The 14134-nt window shown below is 57.8% G+C and overlaps 1 protein-coding gene across 1 annotated transcript in view; it reads left to right on the top strand.

The window, feature by feature from the left end:
• Positions 1 to 14134, top strand: part of LOC147097133 (serine/threonine-protein phosphatase 6 regulatory ankyrin repeat subunit C-like) — a 107496-nt gene that overhangs the window by 32933 nt on the left and 60429 nt on the right. Inside the window, exons 12-15 of the mRNA XM_085972531.1 lie at positions 82 to 169; positions 337 to 420; positions 2106 to 2251; positions 3162 to 3244. Coding sequence (XP_085828657.1) covers positions 82 to 169; positions 337 to 420; positions 2106 to 2251; positions 3162 to 3244 — 401 coding nt within the window. The remainder of the gene's footprint in view (positions 1 to 81; positions 170 to 336; positions 421 to 2105; positions 2252 to 3161; positions 3245 to 14134) is intronic.

Here is a 14134-nt window from a genome sequence, read left to right as displayed (position 1 = left end):
ACATTGACAGTGATGTCTCTCTCGCCTGCAGCGTAATTTGCTGTTGCTGCTTTCAACGTAACTTTCCGTTCTGTCCCTCAGGTCACGAAGACTGTTTGGAATTACTACTTGAACACAAACTGTTGTCTAACCTTGAGGGAGATCCTTTCAGTCCTCTGCACTGTGCTGTGTAAGTTGCCGCCTTGACCTGTTGCTGCTGTGGCCTTATCTCTCAGGCCGCGGAGAGAGACACCAAACTTGCTCGGTGTACCCCATTGCCCGCATCCTCCAGGGATGTTGCTGTCTGAGAGCCTTTCTGCTCACCTTGTTTCTTCTTTCCCCATCTCTCGCCTGCAGAATAAATGGTCACAATGGAGCTGCAGAAATGCTGATTGACGTCCTGGGTGCCAAGATTGTGAATAGCAATGATGCCAAAGGAAGGTAAGGAATGGTACTGCAAAATGTGCCTCCATTCGCTGCCCCACAATCGCCGCACTGTCGGAGGGGTGGTGCTGAGGGAGCGCCGCACTGTCGGAGGGGCAGTACTGAGGGAGCGTCGCACTGTCGGAGGGGCGGTACTCGGGGAGCGCCGCACTGTCGGAGGGTCAGTACAGAGGGAGCGCCGCACTGTCGGAGGGGCGGTACAGAGGGAGCGCCGCACTGTCGGAGGGGCGGTACAGAGGGAGTGCCGCACTGTCGGAGGGGCGGTACTGAGGGAGTGCCACACTGCCGGAGGGGCAGTACTGAGGGAGCGCCGCACTGTCGGAGTGGCGGTATTGAGGGAGCGCCGCACTGTCGGAGGGGCGGTACTGAGGGAGTGCCGCACTGTCGGAGGGGCGGTACTGAGGGAGCGCCGCACTGTCGGAGGGGCAGTACTGAGGGAGCGCCGCACTGTCGGAGGGGCGGTACTGAGGGAGCGCCGCACTGTGGGAGGGGCGGTACTGAGGGAGCGCCGCACTGTCGGAGGGGCGGTACTGAGGGAGTGCCGCACTGTCGGAGGGGCGGTACTGAGGGAGCGCCGCACTGTCGGAGGGGCAGTACTGAGGGAGCGCCGCACTGTGGGAGGGGCGGTACTGAGGGAGCGCCGCACTGTGGGAGGGGCGGTACTGAGGGAGCGCCACACTGTCGGAGGGGCAGTACTGAGGGAGCGCCGCACTGTCGGAGGGGCGGTACTGAGGGAGCGCCGCACTGTGGGAGGGGCGGTACTGAGGGAGCGCCACACTGTCGGAGGGGCAGTACTGAGGGAGCGCCGCACTGTCGGAGGGTCAGTACAGAGGGAGCGCCGCACTGTCGGAGGGGCGGTACAGAGGGAGCGCCGCACTGTCGGAGGGGCGGTACAGAGGGAGCGCCGCACTGTCGGAGGGGCGGTACTGAGGGAGTGCCACACTGCCGGAGGGGCAGTACTGAGGGAGCGCCGCACTGTCGGAGTGGCGGTATTGAGGGAGCGCCGCACTGTCGGAGGGGCGGTACTGAGGGAGTGCCGCACTGTCGGAGGGGCGGTACTGAGGGAGCGCCGCACTGTCGGAGGGGCAGTACTGAGGGAGCGCCGCACTGTCGGAGGGGCGGTACTGAGGGAGCGCCGCACTGTGGGAGGGGCGGTACTGAGGGAGCGCCACACTGTCGGAGGGGCAGTACTGAGGGAGCGCCGCACTGTCGGAGGGGCGGTACTGAGGGAGCGCCGCACTGTCGGAGGGGCGGTACTGAGGGAGTGCCGCACTGTCGGAGGGGCAGTACTGAGGGAGTGCTGCGCCGTCGGAGAGGCAGTGCTGAGGGAGAGCTGCACCGTCACTGTTCCCCTTCAAGTATTTATCCAATTCCCTTTTGAAAGCCACTCTTGAATCTGTATCCACCACCCTAACAGGCAGCGCGTTCCAAATCCTAACCACTCATTGCGTAAAAAAAAGTTTTTTCCTCATGTCGCTTCTGGTTCTTCTTACCAAATCACCTTAAATCTGTGCCCTCTCCAGTCGACTGTACAGGTTCCAGGGTAATTTGATTCACTGATTTCCATTAGCCCCGGAGAGAGACCCCTCCGAGATCTGCTGGGTTGTGCGTGTTCTTTGAAGCGTTGCTGTCTGGCGTTCTAGCTGCTCTGTGACTCCATCTGTGCCTTCTGTCCTTCGCAGAACCCCCCTGCACGCGGCCGCATTCTCGAACCACGTGCCGTGCTTGCAGCTGCTCTTAAGCCATCGAGGCCGAGTGGACGCGACTGACGGAATGGGGAGGACGCCACTCATGATGGCAGCTGAACAGGGGCACACCAAGATTGTAGGTGGGTGATGGTCTGTCTGTGGGGCGGGAGGCGGTGGGCAGCAGAGAAGGCAGCGCTGGAGGATCTCTGGGGCCTGATGTGCTGCCGAGTGGAATAGACTGGGCCCCAGTTGCAAATCCGCTATTAAAACCAGTGCGAGTCTTTACCGAGTATGTGTTTGTTTTGACCCCCCTTCCACTCCACTCTCCCAGTTTCTACCCTGCCCCGGGGTGGAGTTCCACAGGTGCCGACGTGCCCTGGGTTTGGAAACTATGAAGTAGGGTCATAACATAAGAAGCAGGAGTCGGCCATTCGGCCCCTCCAGCCTGCTCCGCCATTCAATAAGATCGCGGCTGATCTTCAACCTCCACTCCACTTTCCCGCCCGATCCCCATATCCCTCAATTCCCCTAGAGTCCAAAAATCTATCGCTCTCAGCCTTGAATATACTCAACGACTGAGCCTCCACAGCCCTCTGGGGCAGAGAATTCCAAAGATTCACCGCCCTCTGGGTGAAGAAATTCCTCCTCATCTCAGTCCTAAATGGCCGACCCCTTATCCTGAGACTGTGACCCCTGGTTCTAGACTCTCCAGCCAGGGGAAATTACCTCTCCGCATCTACCTTGTCGAGCCCTCTTAAGAATTTTATAATTTTCAATGAGATCGCCTCTCGTTCTCCTAAACTTCAGAGAGTACAGGCCCATTCTACACAATCTGCAAATAAATAGAAGCAGAGTCTGATAAATGTAGAATGTGCTATGCACACACATACACCACTCACGCGTGCCGCATTGCACCTTTGCACCCATGTGCGTTCATGTACATAAACGTAGACACGTGTGCACACGCAGACGCTCCTCGGCACACGCCCGCTTGGGCGCACCAGTACAAGCGGGATGACAGTTTAACATGAAGCTTTCTGTTCGTTCCAGAGGTTCTGCTACACAGAGCGAGTGCTGATTTGACACTGCACGATGTCAACAAGAACACAGCTCTGCACTTGGCCTGCAGCAAGGTGAGCCTCCAGAGCTGAGTGTCTGTCCACCGGCCGGACCCACAAAAAGCACCTGCCTCCCGTTTGCAGGGATGAGAAAAATGACGTGGGAGCGCGTTGCAGGTCAAACGGCCCCTGAAAGAGGAGGGAGGGATTGATGCGGCGAGGCTAGTGATGGAAATAAACTTGCAGGGCTACGGGGATGGGGCGGAGGAATGGGACTGACTGGATCGGTCTAGAGAGAGCCGGCACGGACTCGATGGGCCGAATGGCTTCCTTCTCTTCCGTTATGACCACATGTTGGCTTGACTCGAGAGGTGTGAAGAACTTACGTAGGAGTCGGCCATTCGGCCCCTCGAGCCTGCTCCGCCATTCAATGCGATCATGGCTGATCATCCAAATTCAGTACCCGGTCCCTGCTTTCTCCCCATATCCCTTGATCCCCTTAGCCTTAAGAAATATATCTAACTCCTTCTTGAATATATTTAATGAATTGGCCTCAACTGCCTTCTGTGGTAGAGAATTCCACAGGTTCACCACTCTCTGGGTGAAGAAATTCCTCCTCATCTCTGCCCTAAATGCCTTACCCCTTATCCTTAGACTGTGACCCCCTTGGTTCTGGACTCCCCGGCCATCGGGAACATCCTTCCTGCATCTAGTCCTGTTAGAATTTTATAAGTTTCAATGAGATCCCCTCTCATTCTTCTAAACTCTAGCGAATATAAGCCTAATCGACCGAATCTCTCTTCATACGTCATTCCTGCCATCCCAGGTATCAGTCTGGTGAATCTTCGCTGCACTCCCTCCATGGCAAGAACATCCTTCCTCCGATAAGGCGACCAAAACTGCACACAATACTCAAGGTGTGGTCTCACCAAGGCCCTGTAAAACTGCAGCAAGACATCCTTGCTCCTGTACTCGAATCCTCTCGCTACGAAGGCCAACATACCATTTGCCTTCTTAACCGCCTGCTGCACCTGCATGCTTACCTTCAGCGACTGATGCACAAGGACACCCAGGTCTCGTTGCACTTCCCCTTTTCCCAATCTATTGCCGTTCAGATAATAATCTATTCCTGTTTTTGCCACCAAAGTGGATAACCTCGCATTTATCCACATAATCACCCAACCTGTCCAAATCATACTGGAGTTTCTCGGCATCCTCCTCACAGCACACACGCCCACTCAGCTTTGTGTCGTCTGCAAACTTGGAGATATTACATCTAGTTCCCTCGTCTAGATCATTAATATATATTGTGAATATTGTCAACATCCTTACTCAGATAAGGCGCAGGCTGTGCAGGGAATGGCAAACGTCGCGATTGAGAGGTTACTGTGAAATCGCGAATGACCATGTGAACTGGTGCAGAGAGTGTGTGTGAACTGGTGCAGAGTGTGTGCGTGAACTGGTGCAGAGAGTGTGCGTGAACTGGTGCAGAGAGTGTGCGTGAACTGGTGCAGAGAGTGTGCGTGAACTGGTGCAGAGAGTGTGCGTGAACTGGTGCAGAGAGTGCGCGTGAACTGGTGCAGAGTGTGTGCGTGAACTGGTGCAGAGTGTGTGCGTGAACTGGTGCAGAGTGTGTGCGTGAACTGGTGCAGAGTGTGTGCGTGAACTGGTGCAGAGTGTGCGCGTGAACTGGTGCAGAGAGTGCGCGTGAACTGGTGCAGAGAGTGCGCGTGAACTGGTGCAGAGAGTGCGCGTGAACTGGTGCAGAGAGTGCGCGTGAACTGGTGCAGAGAGTGCGCGTGAACTGGTGCAGAGAGTGCGCGTGAACTGGTGCAGAGAGTGTGCGTGAACTGGTGCAGAGAGTGTGCGTGAACTGGTGCAGAGTGTGTGCGTGAACTGGTGCAGAGAGTGCGTGAACTGGTGCAGAGTGTGCGCGTGAACTGGTGCAGAGAGTGCGCGTGAACTGGTGCAGAGTGTGTGCGTGAACTGGTGCAGAGAGTGTGTGTGAACTGGTGCAGAGTGTGTGTGTGAACTGGTGCAGAGTGTGTGCGTGAACTGGTGCAGAGTGTGTGCGTGAACTGGTGCAGAGAGTGTGTGTGAACTGGTGCAGAGAGTGTGCGTGAACTGGTGCAGAGTGTGTGCGTGAACTGGTGCAGAGAGTGCGCGTGAACTGGTGCAGAGAGTGTGTGTGAACTGGTGCAGAGAGTGTGCGTGAACTGGTGCAGAGTGTGTGCGTGAACTGGTGCAGAGAGTGCGCGTGAACTGGTGCAGAGAGTGCGCGTGAACTGGTGCAGAGAGTGCGCGTGAACTGGTGCAGAGAGTGCGCGTGAACTGGTGCAGAGAGTGCGCGTGAACTGGTGCAGAGAGTGCGCGTGAACTGGTGCAGAGAGTGCGCGTGAACTGGTGCAGAGAGTGCGCGTGAACTGGTGCAGAGAGTGCGCGTGAACTGGTGCAGAGAGTGCGCGTGAACTGGTGCAGAGAGTGCGCGTGAACTGGTGCAGAGAGTGCGCGTGAACTGGTGCAGAGAGTGCGCGTGAACTGGTGCAGAGAGTGCGCGTGAACTGGTGCAGAGAGTGCGCGTGAACTGGTGCAGAGAGTGCGCGTGAACTGGTGCAGAGAGTGCGCGTGAACTGGTGCAGAGAGTGCGCGTGAACTGGTGCAGAGAGTGCGCGTGAACTGGTGCAGAGAGTGCGCGTGAACTGGTGCAGAGAGTGCGCGTGAACTGGTGCAGAGAGTGCGCGTGAACTGGTGCAGAGAGTGCGCGTGAACTGGTGCAGAGAGTGCGCGTGAACTGGTGCAGAGAGTGCGCGTGAACTGGTGCAGAGAGTGCGCGTGAACTGGTGCAGAGAGTGCGCGTGAACTGGTGCAGAGAGTGCGCGTGAACTGGTGCAGAGAGTGCGCGTGAACTGGTGCAGAGAGTGCGCGTGAACTGGTGCAGAGAGTGCGCGTGAACTGGTGCAGAGAGTGCGCGTGAACTGGTGCAGAGAGTGCGCGTGAACTGGTGCAGAGAGTGCGCGTGAACTGGTGCAGAGAGTGCGCGTGAACTGGTGCAGAGAGTGCGCGTGAACTGGTGCAGAGAGTGCGCGTGAACTGGTGCAGAGAGTGCGCGTGAACTGGTGCAGAGAGTGCGCGTGAACTGGTGCAGAGAGTGCGCGTGAACTGGTGCAGAGAGTGCGCGTGAACTGGTGCAGAGAGTGCGCGTGAACTGGTGCAGAGAGTGCGCGTGAACTGGTGCAGAGAGTGCGCGTGAACTGGTGCAGAGAGTGCGCGTGAACTGGTGCAGAGAGTGCGCGTGAACTGGTGCAGAGAGTGCGCGTGAACTGGTGCAGAGAGTGCGTGAACTGGTGCCGAGAGTGCGCGTGAACTGGTGCAGAGAGTGCGCGTGAACTGGTGCAGAGAGTGTGTGAACTGGTGCAGAGTGTGCGCGTGAACTGGTGCAGAGAGTGTGTGAACTGGTGCAGAGTGTGTGCGTGAACTGGTGCAGAGTGTGTGCGTGAACTGGTGCAGAGTGTGTGCGTGAACTGGTGCAGAGTGTGTGCGTGAACTGGTGCAGAGTGTGTGCGTGAACTGGTGCAGAGTGTGTGCGTGAACTGGTGCAGAGTGTGCGTGAACTGGTGCAGAGTGTGTGCGGAACTGGTGCAGAGAGTGCGTGAACTGGTGCAGAGAGTGTGTGAACTGGTGCAGAGAGTGCGCGTGAACTGGTGCAGAGTGCGCGTGAACTGGTGCAGAGTGTGTGCGTGAACTGGTGCAGAGAGTGTGTGTGAACTGGTGCAGAGAGTGTGTGTGAACTGGTGCAGAGAGTGTGTGTGAACTGGTGCAGAGAGTGTGTGTGAACTGGTGCAGAGAGTGTGCGTGAACTGGTGCAGAGAGTGCGCGTGAACTGGTGCAGAGTGTGCGCGTGAACTGGTGCCGAGAGTGTGCGTGAACTGGTGCCGAGAGTGCGCGTGAACTGGTGCAGAGAGTGCGCGTGAACTGGTGCAGAGTGTGCGCGTGAACTGGTGCCGAGAGTGCGCGTGAACTGGTGCCGAGAGTGTGTGTGTGAACTGGTGCAGAGTGTGCGCGTGAACTGGTGCAGAGAGTGCGCGTGAACTGGTGCAGAGAGTGCGCGTGAACTGGTGCAGAGAGTGCGCGTGAACTGGTGCAGAGAGTGCGCGTGAACTGGTGCAGAGAGTGCGCGTGAACTGGTGCAGAGAGTGCGCGTGAACTGGTGCAGAGAGTGCGCGTGAACTGGTGCAGAGTGTGTGCGGAACTGGTGCAGAGAGTGCGTGAACTGGTGCAGAGAGTGTGCGTGAACTGGTGCCGAGAGTGCGCGTGAACTGGTGCAGAGTGTGTGCGTGAACTGGTGCAGAGTGTGTGCGTGAACTGGTGCCGAGAGAGTGCGTGAACTGGTGCAGAGAGTGTGTGTGAACTGGTGCAGAGAGTGCGTGTGAACTGGTGCAGAGAGTGTGTGAACTGGTGCAGAGTGTGTGTGAACTGGTGCAGAGAGTGCGCGTGAACTGGTGCCGAGAGTGCGCGTGAACTGGTGCAGAGAGTGTGCGTGAACTGGTGCAGAGTGTGTGTGAACTGGTGCAGAGAGTGCGCGTGAACTGGTGCCGAGAGTGCGCGTGAACTGGTGCAGAGAGTGTGCGTGAACTGGTGCAGAGTGTGCGCGTGAACTGGTGCAGAGAGTGCGCGTGAACTGGTGCAGAGAGTGCGCGTGAACTGGTGCAGAGAGTGCGCGTGAACTGGTGCAGAGTGTGCGCGTGAACTGGTGCAGAGTGTGCGTGAACTGGTGCAGAGTGTGTGTGTGAACTGGTGCAGAGTGTGTGTGTGAACTGGTGCAGAGTGTGCGTGAACTGGTGCAGAGTGTGCGTGAACTGGTGCAGAGTGTGCGTGAACTGGTGCAGAGTGTGCGTGAACTGGTGCAGAGTGTGCGCGTGAACTGGTGCAGAGTGTTTGTGTGAACTGGTGCAGAGTGTGCGCGTGAACTGGTGCAGAGTGCGCGTGAACTGGTGCAGAGTGTGTGTGTGCACTGGTGCAGAGTGTGCGTGAACTGGTGCAGAGTGTGTGTGTGAACTGGTGCAGAGTGTGTGTGTGAACTGGTGCAGAGTGTGCGTGAACTGGTGCAGAGTGTGCGTGAACTGGTGCAGAGTGTGCGCGTGAACTGGTGCAGAGTGTTTGTGTGAACTGGTGCAGAGTGTGCGCGTGAACTGGTGCAGAGTGCGCGTGAACTGGTGCAGAGTGTGTGTGAACTGGTGCAGAGAGTGCGCGTGAACTGGTGCCGAGAGTGCGCGTGAACTGGTGCAGAGAGTGTGCGTGAACTGGTGCAGAGTGTGCGCGTGAACTGGTGCAGAGAGTGCGCGTGAACTGGTGCAGAGAGTGCGCGTGAACTGGTGCAGAGAGTGCGCGTGAACTGGTGCAGAGTGTGTGTGTGAACTGGTGCAGAGTGTGTGTGTGAACTGGTGCAGAGTGTGCGCGTGAACTGGTGCAGAGTGTGTGCGTGAACTGGTGCAGAGTGTGTGCGTGAACTGGTGCCGAGAGTGCGCGTGAACTGGTGCCGAGAGTGCGCGTGAACTGGTGCAGAGAGTGTGCGTGAACTGGTGCAGAGAGTGTGTGTGAACTGGTGCAGAGTGTGCGTGAACTGGTGCAGAGTGTGTGTGTGAACTGGTGCCGAGAGTGTGTGTGTGAACTGGTGCAGAGTGTGTGTGAACTGGTGCAGAGAGTGTGTGTGAACTGGTGCAGAGAGTGCGCGTGAACTGGTGCAGAGTGTGTGCGTGAACTGGTGCAGAGTGTGTGCGTGAACTGGTGCAGAGTGTGCGCGTGAACTGGTGCAGAGTGTGCGCGTGAACTGGTGCAGAGTGTGTGCGTGAACTGGTGCAGAGTGTGTGTGTGAACTGGTGCAGAGTGTGCGCGTGAACTGGTGCAGAGAGTGCGCGTGAACTGGTGCAGAGAGTGCGCGTGAACTGGTGCAGAGTGTGCGCGTGAACTGGTGCAGAGTGTGCGCGTGAACTGGTGCAGAGAGTGCGCGTGAACTGGTGCAGAGTGTGCGCGTGAACTGGTGCAGAGAGTGCGCGTGAACTGGTGCAGAGAGTGCGCGTGAACTGGTGCAGAGTGTGCGCGTGAACTGGTGCAGAGTGTGCGCGTGAACTGGTGCAGAGTGTGCGCGTGAACTGGTGCAGAGTGTGCGCGTGAACTGGTGCAGAGAGTGCGCGTGAACTGGTGCAGAGTGTGCGCGTGAACTGGTGCAGAGTGTGCGCGTGAACTGGTGCAGAGTGTGCGCGTGAACTGGTGCAGAGAGTGCGCGTGAACTGGTGCAGAGAGTGCGCGTGAACTGGTGCAGAGAGTGTGTGAACTGGTGCAGAGTGTGTGTGAACTGGTGCAGAGAGTGCGTGAACTGGTGCAGAGAGTGTGCGTGAACTGGTGCAGAGTGTGTGCGTGAACTGGTGCAGAGTGTGCGTGAACTGGTGCAGAGTGTGCGTGAACTGGTGCAGAGTGTGCGTGAACTGGTGCAGAGTGTGTGCGGAACTGGTGCAGAGAGTGCGTGAACTGGTGCAGAGAGTGCGCGTGAACTGGTGCAGAGAGTGCGCGTGAACTGGTGCAGAGAGTGCGCGTGAACTGGTGCAGAGAGTGCGCGTGAACTGGTGCAGAGAGTGCGCGTGAACTGGTGCAGAGAGTGCGCGTGAACTGGTGCAGAGAGTGCGTGAACTGGTGCCGAGAGTGCGCGTGAACTGGTGCAGAGAGTGTGTGAACTGGTGCAGAGAGTGTGTGAACTGGTGCAGAGTGTGCGCGTGAACTGGTGCAGAGAGTGTGTGAACTGGTGCAGAGTGTGTGCGTGAACTGGTGCAGAGAGTGCGCGTGAACTGGTGCAGAGAGTGTGCGTGAACTGGTGCAGAGTGTGCGTGAACTGGTGCAGAGTGTGTGCGTGAACTGGTGCCGAGAGTGTGCGTGAACTGGTGCAGAGTGTGCGTGAACTGGTGCAGAGAGTGTGCGTGAACTGGTGCAGAGAGTGTGCGTGAACTGGTGCAGAGAGTGTGCGTGAACTGGTGCAGAGTGTGTGCGTGAACTGGTGCCGAGAGTGTGTGAACTGGTGCAGAGTGTGTGCGTGAACTGGTGCAGAGTGTGTGCGTGAACTGGTGCCGAGAGTGTGCGTGAACTGGTGCAGAGAGTGTGTGAACTGGTGCAGAGTGTGCGCGTGAACTGGTGCAGAGAGTGTGCGTGAACTGGTGCAGAGAGTGCGCGTGAACTGGTGCAGAGTGTGTGCGGAACTGGTGCAGAGAGTGCGTGAACTGGTGCAGAGAGTGTGCGTGAACTGGTGCCGAGAGTGCGCGTGAACTGGTGCAGAGTGTGTGCGTGAACTGGTGCAGAGAGTGCGCGTGAACTGGTGCAGAGAGTGCGCGTGAACTGGTGCAGAGAGTGCGCGTGAACTGGTGCAGAGAGTGCGCGTGAACTGGTGCAGAGAGTGCGCGTGAACTGGTGCAGAGAGTGCGCGTGAACTGGTGCAGAGAGTGCGCGTGAACTGGTGCAGAGAGTGCGCGTGAACTGGTGCAGAGAGTGCGCGTGAACTGGTGCAGAGAGTGCGCGTGAACTGGTGCAGAGAGTGCGCGTGAACTGGTGCAGAGAGTGCGCGTGAACTGGTGCAGAGAGTGCGCGTGAACTGGTGCAGAGAGTGCGCGTGAACTGGTGCAGAGAGTGCGCGTGAACTGGTGCAGAGAGTGCGCGTGAACTGGTGCAGAGAGTGCGCGTGAACTGGTGCAGAGAGTGCGCGTGAACTGGTGCAGAGTGTGCGCGTGAACTGGTGCAGAGTGTGTGTGAACTGGTGCAGAGAGTGTGCGTGAACTGGTGCAGAGAGTGTGCGTGAACTGGTGCAGAGTGTGTGTGTGAACTGGTGCAGATTGTGTGTGTGAACTGGTGCAGAGTGTGTGCGTGAACTGGTGCAGAGAGTGTGTGTGAACTGGTGCAGAGTGTGTGCGTGAACTGGTGCAGAGTGTGCGCGTGAACTGGTGCAGAGTGTGCGCGTGAACTGGTGCAGAGTGTGCGCGTGAACTGGTGCAGAGTGTGTGCGTGAACTGGTGCAGAGTGTGTGCGTGAACTGGTGCAGAGTGTGTGCGTGAACTGGTGCAGAGTGTGTGCGTGAACTGGTGCAGAGTGTGTGCGTGAACTGGTGCAGAGTGTGTGCGTGAACTGGTGCCGAGAGTGTGTGTGTGAACTGGTGCAGAGTGTGTGTGAACTGGTGCAGAGTGTGCGTGAACTGGTGCAGAGAGTGCGTGAACTGGTGCAGAGAGTGTGCGTGAACTGGTGCAGAGTGTGTGTGAACTGGTGCCGAGAGTGTGTGTGTGAACTGGTGCAGAGAGTGCGTGAACTGGTGCAGAGAGTGTGTGTGTGAACTGGTGCAGAGTGTGTGTGAACTGGTGCAGAGAGTGTGTGTGAACTGGTGCCGAGAGTGCGCGTGAACTGGTGCAGAGTGTGTGCGTGAACTGGTGCCGAGAGTGTGTGTGTGAACTGGTGCAGAGAGTGCGTGAACTGGTGCAGAGAGTGTGTGTGTGAACTGGTGCAGAGTGTGCGCGTGAACTGGTGCAGAGAGTGCGCGTGAACTGGTGCAGAGTGTGTGCGTGAACTGGTGCAGAGAGTGTGCGTGAACTGGTGCAGAGTGTGCGCGTGAACTGGTGCAGAGAGTGCGCGTGAACTGGTGCAGAGTGTGTGCGTGAACTGGTGCAGAGAGTGCGCGTGAACTGGTGCAGAGTGTGTGTGTGAACTGGTGCAGAGAGTGTGCGTGAACTGGTGCAGAGAGTGCGCGTGAACTGGTGCAGAGAGTGCGCGTGAACTGGTGCAGAGTGTGTGCGTGAACTGGTGCAGAGAGTGCGCGTGAACTGGTGCAGAGTGTGTGCGTGAACTGGTGCCGAGAGTGTGTGTGTGAACTGGTGCAGAGTGTGTGTGAACTGGTGCAGAGAGTGTGTGTGAACTGGTGCAGAGAGTGCGCGTGAACTGGTGCAGAGTGTGCGCGTGAACTGGTGCAGAGTGTGCGCGTGAACTGGTGCAGAGTGTGTGCGTGAACTGGTGCAGAGAGTGCGCGTGAACTGGTGCAGAGAGTGCGCGTGAACTGGTGCAGAGTGTGCGCGTGAACTGGTGCAGAGTGTGCGCGTGAACTGGTGCAGAGAGTGCGCGTGAACTGGTGCAGAGAGTGCGCGTGAACTGGTGCAGAGTGTGTGCGTGAACTGGTGCAGAGAGTGCGCGTGAACTGGTGCAGAGTGTGCGTGTGAACTGGTGCAGAGTGTGCGTGAACTGGTGCAGAGTGTGCGCGTGAACTGGTGCAGAGAGTGCGCGTGAACTGGTGCAGAGAGTGCGCGTGAACTGGTGCAGAGAGTGCGCGTGAACTGGTGCAGAGTGTGCGCGTGAACTGGTGCAGAGTGTGCGCGTGAACTGGTGCAGAGTGTGCGCGTGAACTGGTGCAGAGTGTGCGCGTGAACTGGTGCAGAGTGTGTGCGTGAACTGGTGCAGAGTGTGTGCGTGAACTGGTGCAGAGAGTGCGTGAACTGGTGCAGAGTGTGTGTGAACTGGTGCAGAGTGTGCGTGAACTGGTGCAGAGAGTGTGCGTGAACTGGTGCAGAGAGTGTGCGTGAACTGGTGCCGAGAGTGCGCGTGAACTGGTGCAGAGTGTGCGTGAACTGGTGCAGAGTGTGCGCGTGAACTGGTGCAGAGAGTGCGTGAACTGGTGCAGAGTGTGCGCGTGAACTGGTGCAGAGAGTGTGTGTGAACTGGTGCAGAGAGTGCGTGAACTGGTGCAGAGAGTGTGCGTGAACTGGTGCAGAGTGTGTGCGTGAACTGGTGCAGAGTGTGCGTGAACTGGTGCAGAGTGTGCGTGAACTGGTGCAGAGTGTGTGCGGAACTGGTGCAGAGAGTGCGTGAACTGGTGCAGAGAGTGTGTGAACTGGTGCAGAGAGTGCGCGTGAACTGGTGCAGAGTGCGCGTGAACTGGTGCAGAGTGTGTGCGTGAACTGGTGCAGAGAGTGTGTGTGAACTGGTGCAGAGAGTGTGTGTGAACTGGTGCAGAGAGTGTGTGTGAACTGGTGCAGAGAGTGTGTGTGAACTGGTGCAGAGAGTGTGCGTGAACTGGTGCAGAGAGTGCGCGTGAACTGGTGCAGAGTGTGCGCGTGAACTGGTGCAGAGAGTGCGCGTGAACTGGTGCCGAGAGTGCGCGTGAACTGGTGCAGAGAGTGCGCGTGAACTGGTGCAGAGTGTGCGCGTGAACTGGTGCCGAGAGTGCGCGTGAACTGGTGCCGAGAGTGTGTGTGTGAACTGGTGCAGAGTGTGCGCGTGAACTGGTGCAGAGAGTGCGCGTGAACTGGTGCAGAGAGTGCGCGTGAACTGGTGCAGAGAGTGCGCGTGAACTGGTGCAGAGAGTGCGCGTGAACTGGTGCAGAGAGTGCGCGTGAACTGGTGCAGAGAGTGCGCGTGAACTGGTGCAGAGAGTGCGCGTGAACTGGTGCAGAGAGTGCGCGTGAACTGGTGCAGAGAGTGCGCGTGAACTGGTGCAGAGAGTGCGTGAACTGGTGCCGAGAGTGCGCGTGAACTGGTGCAGAGAGTGTGTGAACTGGTGCAGAGAGTGTGTGAACTGGTGCAGAGTGTGCGCGTGAACTGGTGCAGAGAGTGTGTGAACTGGTGCAGAGTGTGTGCGTGAACTGGTGCAGAGAGTGCGCGTGAACTGGTGCAGAGAGTGTGCGTGAACTGGTGCAGAGTGTGCGTGAACTGGTGCAGAGTGTGTGCGTGAACTGGTGCCGAGAGTGTGCGTGAACTGGTGCAGAGTGTGCGTGAACTGGTGCAGAGAGTGTGCGTGAACTGGTGCAGAGAGTGTGCGTGAACTGGTGCAGAGTGTGTGCGTGAACTGGTGCCGAGAGTGTGCGTGAACTGGTGCAGAGAGTGTGTGAACTGGTGCAGAGAGTGTGTGAACTGGTGCAGAGTGTGTGCGTGAACTGGTGCAGAGTGTGTGCG

This window comes from Somniosus microcephalus, chromosome 33 (genome assembly GCF_052327205.1).
Source record: "Somniosus microcephalus isolate GS21.2 chromosome 33, FLI_Smic_1.0, whole genome shotgun sequence".
Lineage (NCBI taxonomy): Eukaryota > Metazoa > Chordata > Chondrichthyes > Squaliformes > Somniosidae > Somniosus > Somniosus microcephalus.
This window is presented reverse-complemented; position numbering and strand designations above follow the sequence as displayed.